General features: G+C 37.9%; 1 protein-coding gene across 8 annotated transcripts in view; it reads right to left on the bottom strand.

Annotated features, from left to right (window-relative positions):
- Positions 1–7,207: 7,207 nt before the first annotated feature.
- Positions 7,208–23,865, bottom strand: part of LOC134813037 (mitogen-activated protein kinase kinase kinase 15-like) — an 84,505-nt gene continuing 67,847 nt past the window's right edge. For 4 of the 8 annotated variants that reach the window (XM_063820707.1, XM_063820705.1, XM_063820708.1 and 1 more), the window contains 7 exons: positions 22,179–22,290; positions 21,567–21,668; positions 21,345–21,458; positions 18,711–18,825; positions 9,055–9,187; positions 8,606–8,896; positions 7,208–8,446 (listed from right to left, as the gene is read on the bottom strand). In XM_063820707.1, the coding sequence (XP_063676777.1) occupies positions 8,362–8,446; positions 8,606–8,896; positions 9,055–9,187; positions 18,711–18,825; positions 21,345–21,458; positions 21,567–21,668; positions 22,179–22,290 (952 nt within the window). In that variant the 3' untranslated portion in view covers positions 7,208–8,361. The remainder of the gene's footprint in view (positions 8,447–8,605; positions 8,897–9,054; positions 9,188–18,710; positions 18,826–21,344; positions 21,459–21,566; positions 21,669–22,178; positions 22,291–23,865) is intronic. The other 4 variants (XM_063820706.1, XM_063820709.1, XM_063820710.1 and 1 more) reach the window with 1 other exon arrangement.

The raw sequence follows: 23,865 nt of genomic DNA, 5'->3' as shown, positions 1-23,865 counted from the left end.
AGAAACTAGATTTCTACCGCAATCTAAAATCAAGCTTTGGGAAAGAGTGTTACCTAGATCGAGCGTGCTAAATCACTCTACAGTCGATCTTCGAGATTGTTCTAAAAGGGCCCCCCGACGGTTGTAACCAACTTCAATCGATGTATTTTCGTACGCTGATTCCGAATCACCCCTCATGACATAGGGTTAAAATGCTCCCCTGACGAGATATTGGCGAAAAACTGTCTCGATCACGTGATATGACCGTATAAGGAAGTTAGTCTAATTTCTCGTTAGGGTTAGGGTTTCAGCATATGTTTTTGTTAAGGATTGGGTTAGGGTTAGGATTGGGATCAGATTAGAGGGTTAGGGTTTCGAAAAGTCGTTCAGAACCAGCTAGAGAACGGGTTGAAAAAGTCACGTGACAGTCGAGTGTAGAGTGATTAATCATCATCCTACCTAGATCACGTGATTAGGTATAACGACAGAGTAAATACCACCAAACTCCGCATAAGTGCACACCGACTGGAGGTCGAATTAGGGGTCGTTCACATATTACGTAATCAATATTTTTGATTGACGATGTCAACCCATCGAGATCGTTGCTCTTGCGAAGCAAGAATGCTAGTTCGCGCGGCGCGTCGAAGCGGCGAAGTCCTCCAATCAATATTTTAGCCATTTTTACCCCCTCCCCCTTCCGTAAATGTAATCAACCGTAATCAAGACCCAACCCCCCCTCCTGAAAGCAATATTACGTAATCATGGCCTGACCTCCCCCCCTTGATTTTTTTCCCAGAAAACACTTTTCTCTACGTTTCATGCTACCCTGATCATGCTATCATGATGAGCCGAAATCATTGTTATGATATCCGGCCAAGCACCTTCTAAACTACTTACTATTATAGCCGTATATTCGATCAATTTCTAAATTTTATCACTATCAGAGTGAAATTGAGTGGAATTTGAATTAAAGTATCAAATTGTTATCATTCTAGAGGGTAAAAAAGAAAATTTTGATTACGTTATCAACGACCGAAACCCCCCCCCCCTCGTAATCAACCGTAAGCATTCGGAAACCCCCCTAACCCCCTCGGCTGATTACGTAATATGAGAACGACCCCTTAGGTAGCCGTAGATATAACAAGACTCCTCGTGAAGATCGAATATGCACATGGTGCCATAGTTGGTTCGTGCGTAAATTTTTCGGGAAAAGTACGTAAAGTGCGTTTGAATTATTTCGTGCGTTAAAAGTGCGTTTAAGTACATTATCTTTGACTTTAGTGCCCATATTGTCGAAAACGAAGAACATCTCTTAAACCATTGTGATATTAACTCTGTCGCTAGAAGGAACATAATCAATAAGATTAAATTAACATGGTGGCATCGAAGTTGAGTGACAGTACCTCAAACTCAACAATTCACAGCATATCTCCTGATACAAACCTAGTCAAGCTCATCTCCAATCATAATGATTTCTTTACATCACTGACTTACGAGTGCCGGATACATCTTTCGAGAATTGTCGCCAGGTACATCACCAACTGTTTCAACAACCGTAAAAAGTTCTTGGAGTCTATAAACGTCGATTCTTGCCGTAACACGTAACCAACGATCCGCGTCATAAACGTACATCTACAACATTTCTCAACACTACTCTTTGAGCGCCGTTGCCTACAAAACTACACTCATCGAGCAAGGGTACCCTATGCAAATGTTGACCATTGTTAATGATCTGGCCCGGCGCGCGCTACTTCGTAGCACTTGCCATCGGGCCAACATTTCGAGAAGAAAGCGGCGCGCGCTACTTCGAAGAAATTTAGACGAGTAACATCCGTCAATGCAAATGGCGATACAACAAAGTCTAAAAAATAAAAGATTTAAAATAGTAAAATTCTATTTATATTTGTGAATATTATTATATTTATTATCATTATGGAGAGGAGCGAGTTTTTTTAAAAATTTTTTTCCCTACTCTTGCCGAAGGCAAAAAGATCGTAGGGAATAAGTAATCGGGTTTGGATATATGAGGTGGACCGACGGTCCTACGTTGACGACAAAAGTCTGCTCCTTCGCAATATAGACCACTCCCCTATAATTATGTGTATAAAAGGAGTCTATTTTGCGCGCGCGACGCCTGTTATGTGTTAATTAATTACAGGCATAGCAACCAGTTTTTGGTGCTTGACAACTGTTACAGTTTACACAGGTTTCCATCGGGTTACAATTCACTCTTATTCATTAATATAGCATATTAGTCATCAGAGCGGATCAATCATCAATGTAAGTGTTATTTTGGTGACACAAGCTTAATAAATTACCGAGTGATAAAATTCAGCAAGTCGAAACAAATTAAATTATGATATCAGCTGATAAACTCGTTGCTGATTACTTAACAGTTGATCAACACTTAATGGTAAAAAGCGAAAACATAGTTGACAAAAGATGTTACAAGGAGCAACTAAGATCAAGATTGCGGTATGCTTTTAAAGAATCCTATATAAAACCAAAGGCGATAGTGCTGTAGATGTAAGCATCAAAAGCATTAGTTTATGTTATATACAAATAATAACTAAGATGAGACAGAATAGTTGATTACAGTCAATAAAGTTGGCATACGATGCAATAATATGAAGTGACATGATACTCATCGTTAACACGAAACAAAACCGCGCAAAAATGAAATGGTTCACAACCAAACCACATACAGATTGACGGCGACATGACACTTCAGATGCGCGCAGAATTTTACAAGTTCTGCACGCCTAATATAATATAAACGATTATCGCGTGTGCCAAACACCACTCTGGGATACAATAAAGTAGAACAATTACATTGTAGGCAGTAGGGAAATTTGATCGTGCGTGGTGTTACCGCGGCGAAATTCTTGTTTATGTTGGGGCACCCACTTTACCTCCCTATTGGGAGGCTACGTCCGTCAGTTAGTGACTAACGTCTATTGGGGTTCCTCCGGTTGTAGGTGTCAGTAGGTTTGGGTCACTTGGCATGGGCTAGTGATCCCGCCCCTCCAGAGGATAAAGCCTGGTGAGCGACGTTTCCCGTAAGGGAAACTGTCATAATGCTCGTTCACGGGAGAACACCACCCATGCCTGGATGTTCTCCCGGGTACTCGATAGAACAGGCTGCCCCCTGTCATTCTAGTGGGCTGACAGGAACCTACCAGGCATGCCTGAGCCTCCGTTGGAATTCACCCATATCTTTGTTGCGTTGTTTGTGTGTTATATCTTTGTCTTTGCGCGGTTCAATTTCCGCGCTATACTAAAGTGCTGATTCACGAATTTACATGCGATATTTGAATTTTGAGTAGACCCTTTTTTGCCGCAATTTGGCAATTTCTTTGTTCACGTAATTATTGCTAATTTTACGTTTGCTGGTAATAATCTAAGTGCTATATCTCCAATAGCTGGCAGTTTGTCTGATTGTTAGATCCCCTCTAACTGGTAGCGGCCCTAAGGCTGGCAGTTTGTCTGATTGTTAGATCCCCTCTAACTGGTAGCGGCCCTAAGGCTGGCAGTTTGTCTGATTGTTAGATCCCCTCTAACTGGTAGCGGCCCTAAGGCGGCATGTGAGTGAATGAGTGAGTAAAAAAGTGAGGTGTAGGAGAAGTGGGGAAGAGAACATGAATATGAAAGTATGGTACACTGTTGCCAGCTGACTCACCAGCAACAATGCAAGTCCGAGAAGAAAGAAGGAGAGACACTGTCCGTTATCTGGGTGTGCCACCACCGACAGTGCTCCCACTTCTGTGGGGCCGAGGGTGTTGGCTCCAAGAACCAGCCGTGAGCGAACAGCGCCTGACCCCCTCTATGGTTAACTTTAGAATAACAGGACTATGCTTTTCTCCAGGCCAATCCGTTCAGTAACCAGCTGACCCAGCACCACCTCTGATGGAAGATGTGGTTCGGATTGGACTTCGCTAGGATTTGTCAGTTTTTCTGTAGACACTAATGCTCCCTCGAGGAAAGACATGAGCCCCGGCGAAGCTGACCAAAAACGTGGCAGGGATTCTCACCCTACGAGAGGAGCGAGTTATAACACTATTATATTTATTATCTTGACAGTTGCTGTTGTAACTTAAGATTTGAAATTTTTATTCCTTGTATTCCTTGTATTCCACTTTAGGGTTGGACGGGTTCATGCTAGTAATATTAAAAGTCAATGCAAAAAAAAAGTAATTCAACTTTCCAATGTTTCTGATGTTAGTGTTACGTCGTGAAAAACGCTTGATTCTAACCCATAACCATAGTCACGACAGTGGCGTATCAAATGAACAGGGGGGGGGGCATCTTATATTAGGGGGGCGCAAAATCGTCGTTTGAATGTGGGACAATTTTGAAAAACTTAACTGGGGCATTAGCAAATCCGCGCATTTTGCTTTATAGTCTATGTAATAAGCGCCATGAGTTGGCACAGAATTTTTTGTCTCTGATTTTGATAAATTTGGTACCAAAAGTTGCCTCTAAGTGTGAATAATGCAAATTCACCGTGTAGCAAAATAACGTCGAGCTATATGTGGGCCTCCTGTGCATTACAAGAATGTACAAAGGACGAAAAATGGGTAATTTATTGCTTAAAATGCCTATAACTCCTAAAATTTTGAATATTTTGAAATAATTATTACAGTATCGTAATGAGCTTAGTCAGACGCAACTTTTGGTACTAAAATTATAATATTTGAAGCACCAAATTTTTCAAAAATTTGTTCAAAATTTCACACAAGGGGGACCCCTGTGTTCAGATTGAAAAATTTGAAAATAATTTTCCTTTAAATCTTAAAATATTAGTACTAAAAGTTTCGTCTCGATGAGCTGATTACGATACCATAATAATTATGTGATAATAACTGAAAATGTGAAAGTTATAGGCCAAAAACTAAAAATTTGCGCGAAAAAAGCACGCGCGGCGAACAAGCGCTTGATACATGTTTCGGCGGCGCTTCGCGCGCGAAAAGTGGCATGCAACGTATGTCAAACAAGCGCCGTGTAGCATTTTTTTCCGAAAATTGCTACACGGTGGATTTATTTTATTCACATTTTTAGACAAATTTTGGTACCAAATTTATCGAAATCGGCGCGGAGAAAAAAAGTTCTGTGCTCGCGCTTGGCGCTTATTACACTGACTACTAGAAACACACTTTTTTATAGATTTTATACCGGGATCACCTAATTTGTTCAATTTTAGGGAGGGGCTGGGGGCGCATTTTCGGCGAGGGGCGCCAACAGGCAATGTTACGCCACTGAGTCACGGACATGTCGATATCGTTGTACACAATGATACCAAGTACACAAATCTGATACTGATAGAACGAATAACAGCTGATGGTGCAAAAAAGTGAAGTATTAGGTCAATAGTGCGATTTCATACCTACTGTACTTATATGTTGCCTCTGATCTTCGACAATCACTAGCTAAACTGAGATACAATGGGACTTGCAAAATGCGATGGAAGATATACTTATTGTCATATTGTGGATTATTATATCATATATATGACCTGACTGCCTGAGCTTAAATGCCTGATTCCGATGATGCCCAAGTCCAACGAATCCATTATGTTGATACCAAGTGTTATGTATAAGTATGATATTATGATGAAGGGGGCATATTGCTTTACACCCAGCTATCAATGATGGATTGTTGTAGACTATTGGGCTTAGTCTTACTCCATTCACCATTGTTTGGGTCGGGTAATCCCGGAGCAGAGTGTTTCGCCCAGCTTTCAATGATGAATTGTACTCTGTTGAGCTTACTCCGACCCTCTCAGTGGCTATTTTTCCAGTACGCACTATGCCAATAAGTGAAATTATGCCGTACAGTAAGAGTGCAATCCACAAATTGACATCCAAGTCATCTTCATCACCTCAGTTGACGTTTCTGTAATATGAATGTGAAATTGTGTTTCTAGATCAAAAATACGCAGTTTTGCTAGTAATTCTAATTTATGACTCAATGTACATGTAAAACTAAATTGTAAAGTCACAATGCGTTAGAATATTATATTTTTAAGTTATGATATTGAATCATGTCTACTTATTGCCTCAATTATGTTCATATCGACGGAATGTCGCCTAAGCTAAAAGTAAAGAAGAAGAAGAATGCTCATTACCAGCCTTAACAAGCCATAGTAATCTAAATAAAAACCTTCTTTGAGGGTAATTATAAAGATTTACACTGCACAATACACATCTTGAATTGTCAGGAATCTCAGTGAACGCCAGTAACCCAATAACATTGTATACTACTAACTAAGCCTATGAGGTCATTTGGGTTGGACGGCACTAACCATGCTGTTTTGGTGTATGCCCCATCAAGAACGAAAAATTTAGTCTATCATAAATTTAGTCAAACTTTTGACTAAAATTGTTGTAAACCAAATTTCATGAGACTAAATTTTTCGGCGACTAATTTTAAAGGAGACCAAATTTCTCTTTCAGTAGAGCATATATGACATGAATATTATTGAGCTTACAATTACATAGTTTATAATTAATATAATTATAATGAAATCACTGTCATGTTCCTACTGCTGAACTACTTTGTTGGGAGGAAAGACCGTTGTGAAATTAGGATGATGATTAATCACTCTACACTCGACTGTCACGTGACTTTTACAACCCGTTCTCTAGCTGGCCCTGAACGACTATTCGAAACCCTAACCCTCTTATCTGATCCCAACCCTAACCCTAACTGCTAACAAAAGCTTCACATAGCCATGTGTATACGCGTACTGACTACTGCGTGACGCGCTTGAGAGGGCTCTGGTTAGAGCAAAACAAAAGCATATGTGATATGCTGAATTCCCAACCCTAACGAGAAATTAGACTAACTAAAACTTCATTATACGATTGACTCATATCACGTGATCGAGACAGTTTTTCGCCAATATCTAGTCAGGGGAGCATTTTAACCCTATGTCATTATTGGAGGGTGATTCGGAATCAGCGTCCGTAAATACATCGATTGAAGTTGGTTTCAACTGTCGAAGGCCCTTTTAGAACAATTTCGAAAATCGACTGTAGAGTGATTTAGCACGCTCGATATTTATTGTTAGATTCTAAGTTCACAGTTTTACATCTCTCCTTTGAGTTAGACTTATCAGTAATACGTGTGTCTTACTTTTATTTGTAAAACACGTATCAAATTTCAAAAACATTAATACTGAATTATGGACTTGGAATAGCCCCATTTCCAAAGAAATAAAACCATTGAATTTCTGTGAAGGGTAATTGTTAGAGTATCAGCTAAAACACCAAATTTGGAAATTTAATAAAATAAAATTACTACACAAGCTTGAATTAAAATATTAATTTACGAAAATTTTGAAAGTAGAAGTTTCTAAAATTTCTCTAGAGTACGTTTTCAAAAAAACTTACTCGAGTTACAAACGTCTTACAGGCTTTTATGTATCAACACATATCAAGTAAAATTATCACAATCATCGACATAAACATCAAATCTAAAATTTAACTCAGACAAGTATGATGCGGGAATCTATATAATATGTTGGTTTACGGATAGGATAGTAATAGAACCGTTCTTCAATGTTTCTGAAAAACGAACTTTTCTGATATTCAAATTCATAAAGGTTTTCCGAATATCTTTTGGGAAAGCTCGTAAACTCAAACGATTACTGTTAAACTTAAAAGTAAAAGATATCGCCAAATACAGAGGGACCCTCCTCATAAAGCAGCGAGGACAACTTCGTCGAAATCATTTTGCTCCCATCGAAATGTTCAACCAAAAGCTACTTTACAAAGAGGACTAGTTGAGCAACGTGGTGTATTTATAGCTATCAATAAATCAAATCTGTAAACGTAACAACACTTTAAAACCGGTTTAAACATCACAAAATAATAATTTCAACGTTTTGCCAAAAGTTCAGAAACACAAAAGTTTATATTTTATACATAAGTTCTGTTGCGTATCAAATGACGGCCGTACAACTAAACGGCCGCTAATACGTAAATATCAGTCTTCATAGGAGAAGTAATGAGTTTTTAGCGATATGGATTACCAGGGAACAATAATCGTTGCTAATCTCCAACTAAGCTTATCAATGGCTTTAACGAAATTAGTTCATTGCGAATACGGGCGTATATCGAATCAGAATCGGGATAGCCGACTTTCTAGTTTAGTTCTATGTAAGTACAAAAATAAAAACGAAAATCGGGAAAAATCAATTTAGAAAAGAGGTTCATCCCTCGTAGCAGTCTAGTTTTTCTCGCATTCTTCATTTTCCAACGCGAAAACTATCTGAATTCCAACGCGGGAATTGGCGCATCCGCTTCGAAGGCCACAATAAATTGACGAATTGAATGGGATCAAGGAGTGTTGCTGTAACTCGGCCTTGGCTCACGGTTCTTTTCACCTGTGGATACCATTCTGCATGTGATGACCAGACTGTTGAAGCTTCGTGATGCACTCCCACAGACGGCATCTGGGACCAATCCTGAAAGTAAACTCACGTTATTATCAAGGGACTAATAAATAACATCTCGCTAAATAAAGTGTAATATCCGGATAGAAATAAAGCATGGAAAATATCGTTTGTTTAAATTAGTAAGTAGTAGTAGTATAGTTTTTAATGACCAACAAATGCACCACTTACTTAAGTCCAATATCTCGGAGATCATCTTTTGTCACACTCTTGTTAAAATCAGTCAAGGTAAACTCCTCACGAATGATCTTCCTTATTGTTTCGTCGGGGAACTGGTTAAACCTCAGCCAGGCCACCAGGTCCTGGTCGTGGTATTTGTCGATATCATCCTCGGTGGAGCTACCGGAGGGGAAGGGGCGTTTACCGTTGCCGTTTCTGAGCTCTGTGCTAAGTACGTTGTACATCTCCGTCTGCGATCTGAAAAACTTCCGGAACAGTTCCTCCTGCTGCTCTCCTAAACGCCTGCGGAGTGCAGAGGTTAGAACTTGTTTAGGAAGTTGCAAATTAATTGGAAATGTTATATTTGACAGATTCTTCATGTCCGACAGTTTCATTAATCTAAATTTTATCAACTTGTAGCAAAGTCGTAATATCAAAGAAATTCAAAGCTCGTTAAGTACCTGAAGAAGTCGTCCTGGATCTCGGTGAGTCTCCTAAAGTTGAGTTGGTTTTCCTCACTAGCACAGCTGGGACTTTGTCTCAACGCTGAGTCACTCGGAGTCTCTGTGTCCATGGACGTTAACCGGGACAGCTCTGAGGAAGAAACAGTTAGTTGCTAGTTGGTGTAATTGTTAGAAGTAGAACTTGCTAGGGAATATTTTGAAGAAAAAACAAATTTTTATGTTATGATATCCCGAACACCAACTTGGCAGTCGATTATTAGACTAATTTCGTGTAAAGCTAGATTACTCTCAACTGAACACTTTGAAATTAAATTTGACAAGGATTTATCCTATATTTTAAAGTGAAATTTAAATTGAGCGGTTAGCGAGTACCTGAACTTTTGACAAATCCAAATTACCAAGCTTAAAACCTGCTTAAGATACAGCTAAGATAAGCCTCGAAAAAGATACATCAAAAAAAGTGTGGCTCATGAAATAAAACTTGATCAAATCAGTTCTGAGCGCGGACAAGTTCAGTGCTGATGCTCCGTATCTGTGACCATAAAATCTAATTTGCAACATAAAGATAAACTGTCACAAAAAATTGGCCGACTCAACACCGTGTTTTTATCGCTTGACAGCATGAGCAAACTGTGGAAAAGTCGAGTTAAAGTGAAAGGTGATATATTGGGCGCGATACTTTATTGATTATGATAAACCTGTAGTACAAGTAGTACCTGTACCTCTTAGCTTAAAAGGGTATTATTTGACCTCTTCATAATGCATTGTTTAGACAACGAAGAAGGAAAATTGTACAACTTTCAGCAAGTTTAGTCTTGACACCCTCTTCAGTAGCCAGTAAAATGCGAAAATTCAAAATATGAAAATTACAATTTAATATTTTGAATCACCTTTATCGTTTCCGCTTGTTCAGTGATTAGAAGACTATAAAGCTGTGATGAAACTGACTGAAGAACGAATCAAAGGTCTCAATTTGGGACTTTCAAATCAAACAATAGGTCAGTTTCACAAACTTAATGAAGATGAACATTGAAGACGTGATACCCTTGTTCATCGTAACGAATGATTTGATCTCAAATGTTCTCTTTGCAGGGAAACATACCATACTAAGAACGTCAAATTGTCCCGTAAGAGTGCAATTTCATTACCACGTTCAATTAAATATCCTTCAAGTGGATAAATATTGTATAATTTGTGCTTCACTTGACTTAAACAGATTGTTAATGAGAAGTGTCGATTTGTTTGTAAGCAGGTTACTCCCCAAATAACTACGTTGTCATGACTACCACATCCCTAAAATAACTCAGTCGTCATTGTTTCACAATCGGAGTTATGGCGGAGCATATCAATCAGATATTTCAGGAGACTGCTAAATTTTTAAAAACACCTGCTTTTAAATGTTCGAAACAAGTTTTCTGTCGAGTTTAACAAGTAACCAACACACTGACTTATGCCTCGGTTAAATAGTTGGCTAATATTATAGTATTCAGTGGTCTACCCAATTACAGATTGAAAGTCAACACAAATCAAATATTTTCTTTGAAAAATACTGAATAGCATTAAAATAACGTCAACAAATAAAATAAAAATTGTAGATAAAATCATAATAATTATGCTACATAATTAACCAACCCATATCGTCTTCAACTAGAGTACCCATACATATAGAAGGAGAATTCAACAGCTACTCAACACAGAGATTAGTTCAACAGTCAACACACAGATTAGTTCAACAGTCAACACACAGATTAGTTCAACAGTCAACACACAGTTTAGTTCAACAGTCAGCACAGAGATTGGTTCAACACAGAGATTGGTTCAACACAGAGGTTGGTTCAACATCATAGGACGAAAATACAACACAAAATGTGATATTAGATAAAGGTGATTAGTGGTGAGTTGTATCTGATTTGTGTTATTATAATGTTAGTGTGTGTTTGTTAGGTGTACACTGTACGTGTGCTGTAATTGCAAATTTGTTGCCCCTAATTTTTAATTAGTGCTTATTACAGTTACTCAAATTTTGATAGGAATACTGTTAACAATGAAAAACAGTTTGAATTTGATTTTGTAGTATTAAAAGCTTTTATTAAAATTGGATTGTTTGGTAAATCAAAAGTTCATGGGACATTCTTAATGGTTTCTGAAGCAGAGTAAAATGCATTATTACTATTATCATTCGTGATGACTATGAATGCAGAGTTAAGATTTTATGATCATATTTTAGGTAAGAAATGGGTTTCATGATTTACACATTTATTATCTTATGAAGATAATGACGCACTCTTCGGTAAACAGAACAGAACATGAACGAAAACAGAATATATAATGCAGCAAGGCACGACGAGAAGGTGTCTGGGGTGGTTTCAGTAATGTTCCAGTGATGTTTCAGTTGATTTGTTCTACTTATAGTATAAGTGATGAAAGGAACTCAGGCCGAAGCGTCAGACAGATTACCAACTTTAAACGTTTGCATACAACCTTTTGACCCATCCAGTAACTTTCATAGTTCATACACAACTATATTACAAAAATGAGAAATACATAGTGAACCTGGCTTTGTTTCGATATTTGAAATGAAAATGAAAATGATACGAAAATTAAATGACATAAAGTGTAGGCCTTACACTGTGCTTTCAGCAATACTCATAAAATGTTCAACATTTAAAAGAATGTTGAATATTATGTTTTGACATGATTAATTTCGGAAATGACGAAAGGTCGATATAAGTGGGATTAACATACCTTAAACCGAAATTTAAAAATATATTTGTTCGACCTTTGATACAAATGATCAAAGCTCGATCGACAATTCAAGCGAGAATAAAAATAAATTAATATAAGTAAAGTAAGTTCATCACGCGAAAGCAACAAAACAAGACAAATAACGTAGAATGTGTTTAAATCCGTGGATTTTACAAAAAATGATTAAACTCTGTGACTTACATTAGTTAAATTAAAACAAACTTACAACGATGTTCACTAAACAAGGCGAAAACTAGAAATAAAGGTTATAAACTAACCAAGTTGGTTGATGGAAACTATTCTCATCTTGTACCCGATATCTTCCTCAGTGTCAGGGGAACTTGTGGACACTTTACAAGGCATCATGCTCTCTGAGGGTGAGAGAAGAGCACATCTCCTCACCACCCCGTGTTGGATCACACTTTCTCGTGATGCTACTGCCATGATAAGAGATGATGGGGGCTCCAGGCTACATCTGGTTTATCCTTCGCAAAGTTATTTCGGTCAGCTTTACTTACATTTGGTAAAGTACAGTATATACGGTAGCAAGAAAATAATGGGAAAGAACTGGTGACAGTAGAATAGTGAGTAGATTCTAACTGCAATGGTTCATCAAAGAGTAAAATTAGGTCTCAATTAGTTCGATTGGTTCAACAACAGCTAGGAATTTCGGTTTAATGGAATACAGCCAGATGTCAGGAACTCTAAATGTACAAATAAGACAGAGTTCAAACAAGCTATCAAGTAAAAGTGGTCGGGCGATATAACTACATACCAGGTTACATACCAGGTTACATACCAGACTATATACCAGGTTACATACCAGGTTACATACCAGGCTACATACCAGGCTACATACCAGGTTACATACCAGGTTACATACCAGGCTACATACCAGGTTACATACCAGGTTACATACCAGGCTACATACCAGGTTACACACCAGGTTACATACCAGGCTACATACCAGGTTACATACCAGGCTACATACCAGGCTACATACCAGGTTACATACCAGGCAAGTGGAAACAACAACCATAGTAGCACAACAGAGTAATGTGTAAGCTCACGCCACAAGATAAAGCGACAAACAGACCTAGTAATTGGCTGTGCTCTTGTAGCCACCAGGAAATGGTCGGGTACGCGGTAAAAGCCACGACCAAGCAGTAACAGTGTACCTTCTCTGAACACTCTCTCAATACACACGGAAATCTTACATTTACCCACCGTCCCAACGAGACAAAAAGGTCGAGAAACTTGTTAATTCGAGAGAAAAAAGAGGCGGGATATGCAGAAAAACTAGAAGCGCAGCAGTGAGAGTTGAGTGTAGCAACACACACTGCTTGCCTAGTCTTCCGGGTTACACAGCGGCTTGTATTGAATATTATTCGATAAATGGTGTGTGCCGTTATATTGTTGCTATAAACGGGTACCGCAACCAGCACCGTGCAGGCGTGCACTAGAAACAGGTACCAGCACCGTGCAGGCGTGCTCTATAGAAATAGGTACCGTGCACTAGAAACAGGTACCAGCACCGCGCACTAGAAACAGAGTTTTGTGCAAAATAAAGTTTTAATGCCCATTGCAGCAGAACATTTAAATTGTGATTGTATTTCATAAGTTTGATTCGGGCGAAGCATCAAAAAAGAACGAGGGATGGGAAAAATTAGGCCGAACACTAACGATTCAAAATGCCAAAATGATACAATTATAGTATCCATGTAAAAATGTAAGCCAGAGTTGTGGCAAATTATTGTGAGAAATTTCATGAAAGATTGGTTCAAAAATGCAACTTGAAACTTATATACTTACAGTCCAGATGTAATCTGCAACAACTACGTTATTTAATTAAGTTATTTACGAAATTATCATGCAGAATTTAACCAAAACTCCAGAAGTAAAAGTTCCATCCCCTAAATAAAAGGAACACCCGTGTAAGGAGGCCACACAGCGAATATGTAAGCAGAGTTACGAGGAATAAAACTGGAAGAGATCGGAAGAGCAGCTGACCACCATGTGATCACGTGACACAGAACTCAAGGTCACGTGTCACTGTGGAGTAGTGGTAACTTTAGTTTGAGTAGGGGCCCTGAGTGTGATTTTAAGAGCGGCGTACTTTGAAATTAAAGATAAATTCAGAATTCTAGAATAAGAGTTAGTGACTATCATGATATAACTACACGCCCATTCTTAGCGAATGTTCTCGGGAACTGGAAGTTGGTGGAACTCGTTCTGAGCGATATAATATGTGAACTGAGTCAATATCTTACTGGAGGTTAGGTAACACTACGTGTTCGACTGTTCATCCCTCACTGCTTCTATGTTACCACATCACGCTATTGCAATATCAGTGGTAGTTATAGCTGCATAATTAAATATTAGATTGTCTGGAGAATATACCCTGACATAATATAGAGATATAGGATTAGGAAGTAGGAACCATTACAACATTTAACGGAACCAGTATGGGTGGTTTACTTCTTAAAACATTACCTAATGGAAGTAGGAAGTAGGAACCATTACAACCACATTTAACGGAACCAGTAGTTTAAAAGTTCTTAAAACATTACCTAATGAATTTGCATCTCAACCTGATCTTAATCAATTCCTTAACCCTGGAGCTTATATTACAATAACCGTATAATCTCAAACTATCTTAGCCCTCAAGAATTTAAAAAGCAAAAACTAATTTTACTTTTCAACATTAGTTGTCGAGGGAACAGTTAACATGAACTTCATGATTATTCGTAATCTTAAAAGTCGAGAATGTGGGAAGACCTATGTTAGACTGACAGTGATACAGCTATCAGAATTAGTTCGGCAAATCCCGGGCAAATACCCCAGTTAACCTCATTGTGAAATAAATTAATAACTGACAACAGTGGTGTAATGGAAGTCTCTTGCGTGGGTAGCTCACTTGCAGTAAAGTTGCTTGTCTGCAGGGTGAAACTATCAATGAGGACAGTTAAGTGAGTGGGAAGTCACAAAAACAATGACCCAAACCTACTGACACCTACAACCAGAGGAACCCCAATAGACGTTAGTCACTAATGACGGACGTAGCCTCCCAATAGGGAGGTAAAGTGGGTGCCCCAACATAAAAAATTAAAAAAAAAAACAAAAAAAAAAACAATGACCTTGCTTCAGTTTCAGCAAATCTAATCGGTTGCCTTACAAGTAAACAGCACAATTATTGTGAGTTGGATGTCATTAAAATAAAGAGTTCTAAGAGACCGTATTTAATGACGATGTTATAACGCGAACGTGGGTCATGGGTGCCTTTAAAAACGTGGACGCCTTGAACAATTCTCTTTCCACCGATATTGTATGATTATATTCTATGGAAATTAAAATTATGATTGAACCGCTTATTTTTTGACAAATGACATCAATCAACATGTGTGGGTTTTTAAAGAAAGCTAGTTTGATTGGCTCAGCGAGGTTTCGCTGACAAAGAGGTTAACACTGTCAATATTCAAACAAACCTACAGTGACGCAATGTTTATGAAGGAGCAATGTTTTGACATCCTGACAAATTTACATAGCCAGAGTTCACAAAAACTGAAACGAAGCTAAACTAGAGGTAACTTAAAAATTGGTCGGCATTGGATTAGTGACAGTAACGCGTAGGATTGACGTCTTGGATTTGTAATGAACTCTGGACTCCCGTCACTCGTGAATTAGTATTTCTAATTCTCTGGATTCTCGTGAATTAGTTGACATGTTCTTACAACTTCGCCTATAAGACTCCGAGAGGTTTCATTTCCAAAGTTTTAAAATTAAACCCCCTTTGACCCTGACTTTTTCCTTACGAAAATTTCTGATGATAGTTGCATTTTTCTTTCCATCATGATTTCGTGAAAATCATTGACAAGCTCAAAAAAGATACGCGGTTATGATAATTATCCTCATATAATATGATACTCCCATTCCTATTGTCAATACGACAAGCAACTTGTCAGATAGTGAGCGCTTAAATGTCGAGACTGAAAGATTTCTGATTTTCACCAACGCAACTGTCTGCATCAGAAAAAGTTACTAAATATTAGTCAATTGAAGGATTACCCCAATGACGCTGAGCAGTCTCTAATCACATATAAGGATTATAACAGTATAACAGAGTAACAGTGTAACAGTGTAACAGTGTAACAGAGTAAAAGTGTAACAATGTAACAGTGTAACAGTGTAACAGTGTAACATAGTAACACAGTAACAGAGTAATAGAGTAACAGAGTAACAGAGTAACAGTGTAACAGTGTAACAGAGTAAAAGTGTAACAGTGTAACAGTGTAACAGTGTACCAGTGTAACAGCGTAACAGAGTAAAAGTGTAGCAGTGTAGCAGTGTAGCAGTGTAGCAGTGTAAAAGTGTAACAGTGTAACAGTGTAACAGTGTAACAGTGTAACAGAGTAAAAGTGTAACAGTTTAACAGTGTAACAGAGTAACAGTGTAACAGTGTAACAGTGTAACAGAGTAACAGTATAACAGCTTAACAGTGTAACAGTGTAACAGTGTAACAGAGTAAAAGTGTAACAGTGTAGCAGTGTAAAAGTGTAACAGTGTAACAGTGTAACAGAGTAAAAGTGTAATAGTGTAACAGTGTAACAGTGTAACAGTGTAACAGCGTAACAGAGTAAAAGTGTAAGAGTGTAACAGTGTAACAGTGTACCAGTGTAACAGAGTAACAGTGTAACAGTGTAACAGTGTACCAGTGTAACAGAGTAACAGTGTAACAGTGTAACAGTGTAAAAGTGTAAAAGTGTAACAGTGTAGCAGTGTAAAAGTGTAACAGTGTAAAAGTGTAACAGTGTAACAGTGTAAAAGTGTAACAGTGTAACAGAGTAAAAGTGTAACAGTGTAACAGTGTACCAGTGTAACAGCGTAACAGAGTAAAAGTGTAACAGTGTAACAGTGTAACAGTGTACCAGTGTAACAGAGTAACAGTGTAACAGTGTAACTGGTGCTGTGTTTAGAAATGTCTTATAACGACGGTGTTACAACCACCCAATCGTGTGCCGAAGTATAAAGTTTTCAGTGGACAATGTGGTTCATCCAGTCAACAAAAAACACAGCTGACATTCCCGATGTAAACGATAAAAATGAATACACCTAGCAATGAATAAAGTAAAAATATCTAACTAAGCGCAAATCTCGAGTTAATTACTAGCTAAGAATTCAAATACAGTGGAGTGTTGATTTTACTGGCGAAAAGTCAGTAAGCGATCACTGAACATGAGCATGAATTTAGAGTTGCAAGAGGTGTATACTCATGACGCCAGACACGTTAACTCAAGCGTAGCAGGCCGACGAAAGAAACAAAATACAAATTCGAACGAATCAATGTTTAAACTCAGATAAGGTGAAAAAACACCCACTGCATGTGATTTTGGGTGAAATTTGATACTTAAATTTACAGATAAATGGTATTGTGGCGAGGGTTACTTAAAAACACGCTCCAGGTTAATAATTATAGATCTGCAGCATTAATGATACTTTGTATATTTTATTATCAATTATGTGTATTTTGTGATATGCTAATGGTCAGATTAATGCCACAAAAATGACATGTTAACTCAGGGTGATGCAAATTTAAAAAAGTTTAAACTTTTAAACTTTTCCCGCCCAGTCAGAATTGTTAATGTTATGGAAGCCACCCTAAATTGATAAATTCGGGTAACACAACACTCTTAATCCAGCAGTTTCCACCCAAACTGCAAACAAAGCACGCTTAGCAGTTGATGTGATCGGGACACATTTTTTCTTATCAATATAAAAACGTGTTCAAATATTTCGGAAAAAACGCCCGTTTCTTATCTTTGTAAGTTTTAGCTTAAGTCATTGCATGGGGCAGCAGAGAGATTCTGCGGGTAATTCATTATCCACACAGAAGATAATTACAACGGTTGGTTTACACAACATGTATTAAGATATTTGGGATACAGTGAAACATTGGGCTCCTTCACACCGGGTAACTAAGTAGAAGTGATCCAGCTTACTTTAAGACTTTATGATTTACATTATGCAAGTTCTGTGCAATTGCTCGGTCATATCATATCAGGTGGCAAACATTCGATTTGTTTGCTGTAAACTTGTTTCTGAGTCCATGTAGAAATCCAAATTGTTCAAAAACGCGTTACAAATTGAGAGAAATAAGAATCGACTGCCAAGTTAATTGTATTAATTGGGTGTAATTATTAAACGTGGCCCTATTTTCGGATATATATAATACAAAATAAGTAAAATTACAGCTTGCAAGAGCACAAACTCTGTCCGAGAACTGATCAGGTTCATTTTTATCATGATTTTAAATACGAATCTTCTGAAGGTGCCAAACATTTTCTGTTAATTTAGGCCGGTTGCCAAAATCATAATTCTCAAATTTAGACAAAATACGTCAGCTGAGTATACAATTTCTTGACAAGCCGGAGCTGATAAGTTGAAAAGGTTGAACTTTTGAAGTCTAAAATCATAGGTTTTTGAGAGGATTCATGAAAGAAAAAGTCGTCTAGACAGATGGAAATGTGAAAAGTTCTAGAGTCTACCTTAGCATGTTATGCGTTGCTCACACGCATACGACTTTGTCAAAATATTAAATAATTAGCTTATCAAGTGATATTAATTATTAAATATTTGTTTAAATGTACAATATATGTATAATGAATTATTATACCGCAACTGCAATTGTTGGTGACTTCAAAATCTTGAAATAGATTTAATTTTCCTTAAAATGTGGGGAAAATTTCTTGCACTTAAGCTAACAGTGTCATTAAGTACAGTCAATCTTTCTTAACCGTGATAAATTATCCGATCAGTTCTCAGACTAACAACGAACCCCACTAAAAATCAATACACAAATATAAAAGTGCTGGAGAGGAATGTTTTTTTTAGAAAAAAGATAAAGATCTCACTTTGCTCACCAGGCTGAAGGGCCTCCCGAACGGACCACACTGCTTTCTTCACCATGGGCTGTATCACCAACATCCAGTGAGGCTCATCGCTGTGGTCTTTTATTATCCCTTGTACCTATCAGGAAGTGGCGGTGTTGAGCCACTAATCGGGGGGTGGAGAAAGGGGGAAGAGGAGAGGGGAAGAGGAGAGGGGGCGGGGATAGAAGGGGAGGGGAGGGGAATACCTGGCGCATATTATATAAAACCCATCTTTAAACGAAATGATTCTAGACTAGTCACTAGATAGAGTACTGAACAACATGGTGGGTGAAACAAACGACGTCAGTCTACGATCTGTGTAAACTTCTGTTATGTATGTGAACTGTGTGAACTTGCAGATTTGTTGATAATAACCACGACTTCAAGTTTCATATCCCGAGTATTTGGTGACAAAGAAGTTCTATTCAAGGACCGCAATTGAAATTTCAATGTAGAAGGAATAGGATAAACGCAGGACAAAAGCAATAACAGTTTCTGGTTCTAAATAAGGATTTATTGCTTGTTCCCATTATAGCTAACAATCGGCTAACTTTTAACCTTAAAGTTTGACGCTTACCCTTCTCTTTGTCTGAAGAAAAGCCTTGCTGACTGTCGAAGTTTGGAAAGAAAAAAAGGGACGATTGGTTGGTATTTAGTAACAGTTGTGGACGGACACAGCTATGATGTTAATGCTTGAATCATTCCACAAAATTTGATTTTTCAAGGAGTTACCAATGAAATCATACAGTAAGGAGGTCTGATGTACCTTTTTGGGACATACGAAAAAGAGAATTTTCCATGAAATCATGCTCAGTATCTATACATCAAGGAATGTGGTAATCTTATTTTAGGGCCGACAAGTATTTAAAACTTGAAATCATCAGCTCTGTAACACTACTTGTGTGTGATAACAAATATTCGGTAAACTTTTAACATCCTTCTAGGAGTTCTAGAATCCACGAGATTTTTTAGCAGCACCGGAATTTCATGAGACAGAAGTCTTTTAGTGATTCGTTGTCGTGTGTAACGACTTCCAATTTCTGTAGAAAAGTGGGTACTAAGAAGCGTGTTGTAATATTTTATATCATTAGTTTTAAACTAATTACATCACTACAAATCTATTATATTTATTGAGGACGTTACAGAAGGAATTAATTTAATGCCTTGAGGAGTCCTAACTCTCCGAAAATGGCGTTTCTCTTGTCGCTAAAATGTTTGGTAAGCTAATACACTCCAACTACCACGACTGTTATCAGCGAAGAAAAACTTGCACAACATGCAAGAGTCAATACAGCGAAGCTCCGGGCGAAGAAAGTGTGGTACACCTTAACTGTCGCTGGCCTTAGACTTGATCCTTTGGTTTCCTGTAAGTTCCGGTTACATGCCGTAACTATTTAGCCATGGTTGTCCGAAGCAAAGCATAAGGGTGGTCATTTCAGTTGATGGCCCTGCTGCAGCGCAGCTAAAACAGCAAATAAGTAAATAAGAAAGTAACAACAAATACACACAATACACATACACAGGAGAAAGTGCCAAAGTCGGTGTAAATTAAGAAAAATTGGGAAGAAGCCAAATTTTTGTCTCATTTAAGGGATATCTCAGCAGATACCCTTATCAAATTAAAATATCACATTTCAGATGATGTTCCGGTATGTTCACATTGGAATATCTCACTAATTTTTAACAAACAGTAACACAATTAGACCCAGGCCTCTTCTACCGAGAATACATACATTAAAATACCGGACTGATTAGTGGTTTGATCGTGTACTCGGATTTTAGCGCCGCTGTAAATGAGAATTCTAGCAAAGTAATTTCAGGTGAGACAATCTTAATTAGGCGGAGGCCAGGCTGATCTCATCGAGCGGCTGTAAATTGTAAAATTGTGGTAGCAATGTTTAAGGTCTGGAATGAAAAATGTGATCAGAAATGTAAAAATTGCGAAAAAATCAGCAAACATTTGATAAGAATTCACATGACTAGAAAGATTTGGAATGCACATTATATCACATAGTGAAGGTTTTTTAATTTTAGCTTCCCAGGTTTTAAAGATTTGTTACAGAGGCCGGAGATTTCATATTTGATATTCTACCATTTTTAACTTTACGAGTCAAATTTGAAAGGAAATCAACTGACGGAAATAAGTTATTTCTTATGTCATTATTTGCTTTGGTCACAGTATAATTTAATAATAAAAGTTAAATTAATTTAAGTTCAACCTGATTTTCCTAAATTCAAAAACAAGAAAGTTCCGTGAACCGGTGAACATTTACCTTCCTTAATTCTGAAGTCGATCTTCGTTTGACCATCACTGCTCAATACTCATAAATCAGTTAAAAACGAATGAAAAAACTCTACCCGGCTTACAAAGCTCCTCGGCTTTCACAAAACATTGGCCAGGATATAACACAATAGAAATATGATCCAGATTTGAAATGTCCTCACAATGCCACCTATCCCTAGTTTTTGTAACCTCTGCAGTTCACTGATTAATCAGTTTCTGGAGCCGTGTTTTAGGGTGCGGTTACAGTGAACGATAACCATGAGCATGGGGGGGGGGGGGGGGGGGGGGGGGGGTTGGGAGGAAGTTAAGGAGGAGAGAGAGTTTTAACTTACCGCATCGGGGAAGGCTTCCACTGCGACCTGAACTTGTTCCAAACTATTCTTGGTAGTGGTGGCAATAGTTGAGATCGTATGTTTGGTCTGGATGTCTCCTTCTGATGCTACGAACTGAAATGTAATAATTAATCTATGATCTGTAATTCTAACAGAATTAACGAATTGATTTTAGAAATTATCCAACAGAACCATCTAAGCAGTTAAATTATAGAAACCAACCTGAGTTATATACTCCAGCAGTTTGGAAAGTAGGTCCTCAGTGACTGACCATACGCTTGAACGGGATGTTTCTTGGAGATGCTTCATCCACGTCTGACATATCTGAAGAAAAATATTTTAAAAGTTAATGATTTCCGAGTTACTGTCTGGTGTGATTTACGGGGTGAAGCTCCAACTATGGTTGCTGCACTGTGAAAGCAGACGACTTACTCATCAACTGGTCAAATTGTATTAAGGGTATTTAATTTTCTGAAAGGCCTTTTAGGTAAGTGACTTCTAACACTTATAACTATGACAGGAAGTGAAACTAAACAATTAAATTGTTGAAGAATCACAGCAAATTGAGAATTTGCCAAGAGTACAAGAAAAATAAAACAAGAACCACCGATCGCAGTACTCATTGAATATTTGCTCAAGAATTCTTATGAATTTTCTCACGCATAATCCTTGAATCAAAATTATATCAAACATGTCAACGTCAAACAAAATTTCACTGATATAAGTGGCGTATAAATATCAGCAACATTTCAATAACATTTAACTGTTGGCGGTTGAGAACCACAAAGAGAAACAGAAGAAACTTAAAAACTGAAGAAAAAACTGAAAACTAACCAGGATTTTGTTGTTGTTAAAGATGTTGAGGAGCTTCTCCTTACCCTTGGTGTGACGTAATAAGGGATCAAGAGAGCCTGAGCCGTCAGCAGGTGATACTATGATACCAGGACTGAAAATAATGCTGGTAAGTGGGGAGTCTTGTTACTAGGTTACCAAGCAAGGTAACTAGGTTACCAAGCAAAGTAACTAGGTTACTGGGTAAAGTCACTAAAGGAATAGCGTACCAAGAAGTAGTTTGCGCAATGAACAGTTATAACTGATAACATGACATGAAGTATCACTACAGAATACAGATAAGTATCACAAGTCACATTTATATGTTATATTATTCAGGAACTGAAACGTATCTCACTTTGAAGCTAATTTTGGATTCATCCCGCACTTAACATCAAACACTAGTACTAGTAGCGGGGTAGTATAACGCTACTAGTTGAATTACATACAGATAGTACATTAGGAACGACAAACAGACGAGTAAGACAACAGATATTTGTAGACTCTGGGGACAACAATTAGAACAGCTGTTAGCTCTCTTTCACTTTGGTAAATTGATCTTCAAGCAGTTGCTGACGCACAAGACCACACTCTCGTTGGAACATATTCTCACAGCTAGTTGATACACACGCTCAGTTCGCAGCACTTGCTAATTGAATCAATTAACCACACTGACGCTAATTGGGCCACACTCTCGCATCGCAGCACTTGCTAATTGGACTCTCAAAAAACGTGGTAAAGTTTCAGCGGTTTTGTGGTTACCTGTTCCATTGAAGCTGGATGGTGGGAATCTTAAAACCACCAGTATCTTTTTTATTAGACTTGGGTCTATATAAAATCCTGTATTGCATTCAAAACCAAGTGCACAGCATCGACATGAACCCTTGAAAAGCAAAGTATTTACTTATGACAACGAACTGACTAAAAGTTTCGCTATATAAGGGCAATTTAGCGATTTTCCCAACAATTTAGCGATTTTCCGATTCTAACTCACCGGTTGAACTCGGACGAAGCAAAAGCTTTAAATATGTTCCAAAGGAAATGTATTGTGTAGTGTGGGTTACGAAGCATTGTAATAGTCGTAAACGCAAATTATCTCGATGGCAACTGTTACAGTTAACGATGGAGTCCAAGACCTTAGCAGTAATGAAGATCACGTGTATAACTGTGACATGATAACAATTTGTCATTTCAAGGGACGGCCACGAAGTTTTATTCAGGCGCCACGTTTTAATGATATTTAATATTAACTTCTATAATAAATTGATGTGGAAGCTGTGCAGCAGCTGATAAAACAATCACAAATAATCAGTCAGAAATAGTACAACTGCTCCATGCACGCCAATTTAAAGATACCATTCTCTTATATCTTGTTATCCATGCGAACCACACACTCTTAAAGACCTGACCAACATGGTGCTAAACATTGATCTGGTAGAGTTTCCCCATTATCATCTCAATCTATAATTATTAAAAATGCTGACGCGATTGTATTATGATAAGCTTGAAATGCCTGCATGCTCAACACATGCATAATCAGCTTCTGGTCGCGTGTATAATACTTGCTATCTTGTCATGTATTACATTGTGTTTCGTGTGTCACACCATCTTGTGTCGCGTGAAGCTTTCCAGACATTTGTTCGCAACATTTTTACAGTGTATTCGTTTAATATCCTCGGTGAATTTTAAC

This window comes from Bolinopsis microptera, chromosome 3 (genome assembly GCF_026151205.1).
Source record: "Bolinopsis microptera isolate Bmic1 chromosome 3, MBARI_Bmic_1.0, whole genome shotgun sequence".
Lineage (NCBI taxonomy): Eukaryota > Metazoa > Ctenophora > Tentaculata > Lobata > Bolinopsidae > Bolinopsis > Bolinopsis microptera.
This window is presented reverse-complemented; position numbering and strand designations above follow the sequence as displayed.